The sequence below is a fragment of the Belonocnema kinseyi genome, chromosome 5 (genome assembly GCF_010883055.1).
Source record: "Belonocnema kinseyi isolate 2016_QV_RU_SX_M_011 chromosome 5, B_treatae_v1, whole genome shotgun sequence".
In the NCBI taxonomy this organism is placed as follows: domain Eukaryota; kingdom Metazoa; phylum Arthropoda; class Insecta; order Hymenoptera; family Cynipidae; genus Belonocnema; species Belonocnema kinseyi.
In genome coordinates, this window is record NC_046661.1 from 41,315,495 (window position 1) to 41,319,147 (window position 3,653).

General features: G+C 37.6%; 1 protein-coding gene across 1 annotated transcript in view; it reads right to left on the reverse strand.

Annotated features, from left to right (window-relative positions):
- Positions 1-2,102: 2,102 nt before the first annotated feature.
- LOC117173617 (la-related protein 1) overlaps positions 2,103-3,653 on the reverse strand; it is a 110,995-nt gene continuing 109,444 nt past the window's right edge. The window contains exon 17 of the mRNA XM_033362256.1: positions 2,103-2,243. Coding sequence (XP_033218147.1) covers positions 2,103-2,243 — 141 coding nt within the window. The remainder of the gene's footprint in view (positions 2,244-3,653) is intronic.

Below are 3,653 nucleotides of genomic sequence, written 5' to 3' on the forward strand. Positions count from 1 at the left end.
CATGCACACCCCGAGCATTTAGCTCACATACTATCTAGTTGTCCAACTCACGCGGGAACGACCTGCATTCAAAGGCACAATGCGGCACTAAGAGTGCTTTATAACCATCTCTGTCACGTACGGCATTAACCTTAATATCGCTTCTCTAAATGCTTCTAGGGAAATCGAGTCAATTGTCGAGAATGGGAAGTGCCGCATATACTGGAACTTTATATTCTCAACAATTGTTTCTGTTGCTCACTGGAGGCCTGACATGGTTCTTCTTGACGTCGAGAAGCGAACCATGTTCGTTGTCGAAGTTTCGGCAGCTGCTGACAAAAAAATCATAACCAAGGAGAATGAAAAGAAAGAGAGGTATCGAGACACTATATGGGAGTTGCAACGATTGTACCCGGAATATTTGGAGGTGCCAAGCTTTCACTTGCTAATGGCCTAAAAAGCATCCCTGCGTGTCAACAATATGCTAAAACACTTGCGGGAAAAATGCAGAAGGCGGTAGTCGCTCCGTGTTCTTAGGATACACGAGGCTTTTGCTGGATCGTCGTATTGATTCCTTTACAGACTGTAACCACCGATCTCACGGTCGTGAGACGTGGTTGTGGCTGAAATTTTACCGCGATTTCGCTGGGAGCGGATGCAATTTTCCAGGTTAACACCCGCTCCCGGCGAAATCCTGCGGTTGTCCTTATGACAAATTTTTAATTATATATATATATATATATAATATTCTAATTGAAAATTAAATGAATATCTCTTTAACGCAGTGTCTATTCGTTCTGCTTTTCTGACGAATAGGCCTGGCGCGAATTAAGTATCACTCTTTCCATTTCCAGCTTGACGAATCAAGTTTGCAAGATTTTTAGTATTCGTTCTCAAAAGTTGAACGTCTATCTACGACCTTCAATCAAACAATTTGAGATTATGTCATTTGAATCTTACAAATTTTAAATTATATAATAATTTTTATATTGCGACAATATTAAATACTTTTAATTTGGTATTTGTCATTTTAAAGTACTCTACATTCAGATTTATTACTTTTGAATGGCAAGATCGTGTAAAATAAAAAAAATGGTTTCTGCGAATTTCATGAGTGTGCTTTGACGAATTTTTTGAGAATCTCATTAAAAATACACATTTTTTAAATTTTACGGTTATATTATATTAGTAAATAATTAATCAATTCTAAATATATAAAAAAGCTTACTATCTTAGCACTAACAAAATAATTTCACTTATAATCGTTTGCATTTTTTATTTTAGCCCCAGATAAATGAAGTCTCGAGATCTCAAGCATCGAAGCGTCGCAACCGTAGCTACTCCGAATCCGCAGGCGCAAACGAAGCGTCACCAACGCGTCGTGTGCGATGTCTTTCCGGAGGTTCAAGCACAGTTACGCTTCCTACTACTTGCCCATCCTCAGGACCATCGCAGCCCAAGCTACGCCTCGAGTCCGTGAATCTTGCCCAATACCGTGACCGCACCGGGTCCTTCGGCTCCGGTAGACTCGCCCATTCCAAGCGTCGCAGTGATTCCTCCAGTCAACGCGACCTCCCCAAACAACAGCAACCACCGCAACCTCGCAGCCGACACAACTCTGGTTCCTTCAAGCCCCAGGAAGCTGTCAAATCCTCGCGGCTTTCGGGCACCAAAAACGCAGAAAAACCCAAAAGCGAGACCGTACAAAAGTGATTGACTTCCCAATTCCGGTAAGTCCAGCTTCAGAAGAAAGATAACATTTTTTAAGAAGCTGGAGATTTTTCCCAATGGCGAATGAATAATTTTATTCAAAGCATTGCTTCAAGGGAATGCCCAGCTGTTGCCCTTAAATAACAGGGACTTCGCAAGGCCTGTAGACACTCAAAATTTCAATCCGATGCGCAAAATGGCCGACAGGCGGGTTATTAAAAAGTAGAGGCAGAATTGATAAATTATTTTTCTAGATAAGAATTAACGAGAGATGGATGAAGGGTAACGATGGGAATACATTTATTAGGCCTAGTGTACGGGATGTTCGTGTTTCTTGTTCACTATTTGATGGAAAGAGATGAAGAACACTGACGCACCTTCGATAAGATAGATGACAATTTTTTTACTACGCGCTAGACGCTGTAGTTCTCGTTACTACTACGACTAATGTAATTATCGTAAGTATTAGACACCAAAACAGTTCCTTGTTGGTAATTCAAACGGGAATGATCGTCGACTTCCATTTTGCTTTTCGGATCTACGGTCGCCGAATTCTTTTCGATTTTAGAATGTTACAGATCTTCAGGAGAATTTTTTGATGACAGTTCGGCACGTCAATTCTGTGCGACAATTCCGTTTGTAATGAACATTTCCGAGGAAATTTGATAAATTTCGTTCGATTTTCTAGCTTTGATTAGAAAAATTTGATTTTGATAGAATTGTACGTTTTGATTTTTAATCATTGTTTTTTTTCGCAAGTTCTCTCACAAACTGGAATAGTATCCTAAAATTTTAAAACAATCTAAAACTTTAGATTTTATTTGTAAAATACGACAATGTTAAAAAATTTGTGATTAAAATTTTTTAACAGTTTTTTAAAGTGTTTTGTGAATTACACTTCAAATTTTGGAATGTCACAAATATTCGAATTAATATAGAAATATAATTACATTTTCTACGTAATGCAACATCACATGTAGAAGTTACCTTGTAGACTTGATTTTTTTGATCAAAGTTGGACAAGAACTGGACATTTTTTTCCTATTTTCCGCTTTCGATCTCGTATCACTGCCACATTCTACTTTTTCCTCCGAATTTGTACCGTTTTCAGCTATGAATACCCCACTGAATTCCATTTATTACACGATATATAGAGAGAATGTAGCACAAATAGCCTGACTTTTAATCTTACCGACGAGAAGGAAGTTCCCAGGAAAATCTCGCAAAGTCGAGCTTTCGCCAGCCCTAAATTATTTCCCGAGTCGCGTCAAATTCTTTCTTTTCTCATGTAAAAGTGTTTTCTGTGATCCTTGTCGCGGTAGAGTTTTTGGCGTCTGTAAAAAAAGTGGATAACTTGCTCACAACTTCAGTCCTGTATATAACGATTTAAAAGTAACGATAGATGATTAAGAATTGTTATTAGGTTTATCGTAGTTTTTTAAGCGAGTGACTACCTACTTTATAATACCGGTAAAATACATTTACGATTATTTGTGACTGCTGCTGATGATGCTGATCACATTAAATAAGGCTCTTAGGCATAGTATGAATAAGACTTTCTGAAAATTTAATCTGGAAAGAGAGAATGAGAAAGAAAGAGAAAAGAAGGGTGATCGAAGGAACGAGAGTTCGCTCATGGCGTACAAAAATCTTATGTTATCACACAGAAAACTTTCCAAAGAAACCTTAAAAGTTCCTCCCGTTATCGAAAATTTTGTTGCCCCAATTTTTGGACATTTTTGACTGCATGTGGAGCTCTTTTTACTCGCGGATACGAAGCGTTATTTTTTCTTTTAGCACGGGACGAATTTTGTTTTCGAAGTGCGCCAATTTGAGTGAACATATGCCAGCTTGTAAATTATATACATACCTAATATTGTTACTTATTACTATTCTTTTTATTATTATTATTATTATTATTATTATACAGATATTCTGCTATTATAGTGATCCCTAATTGAACT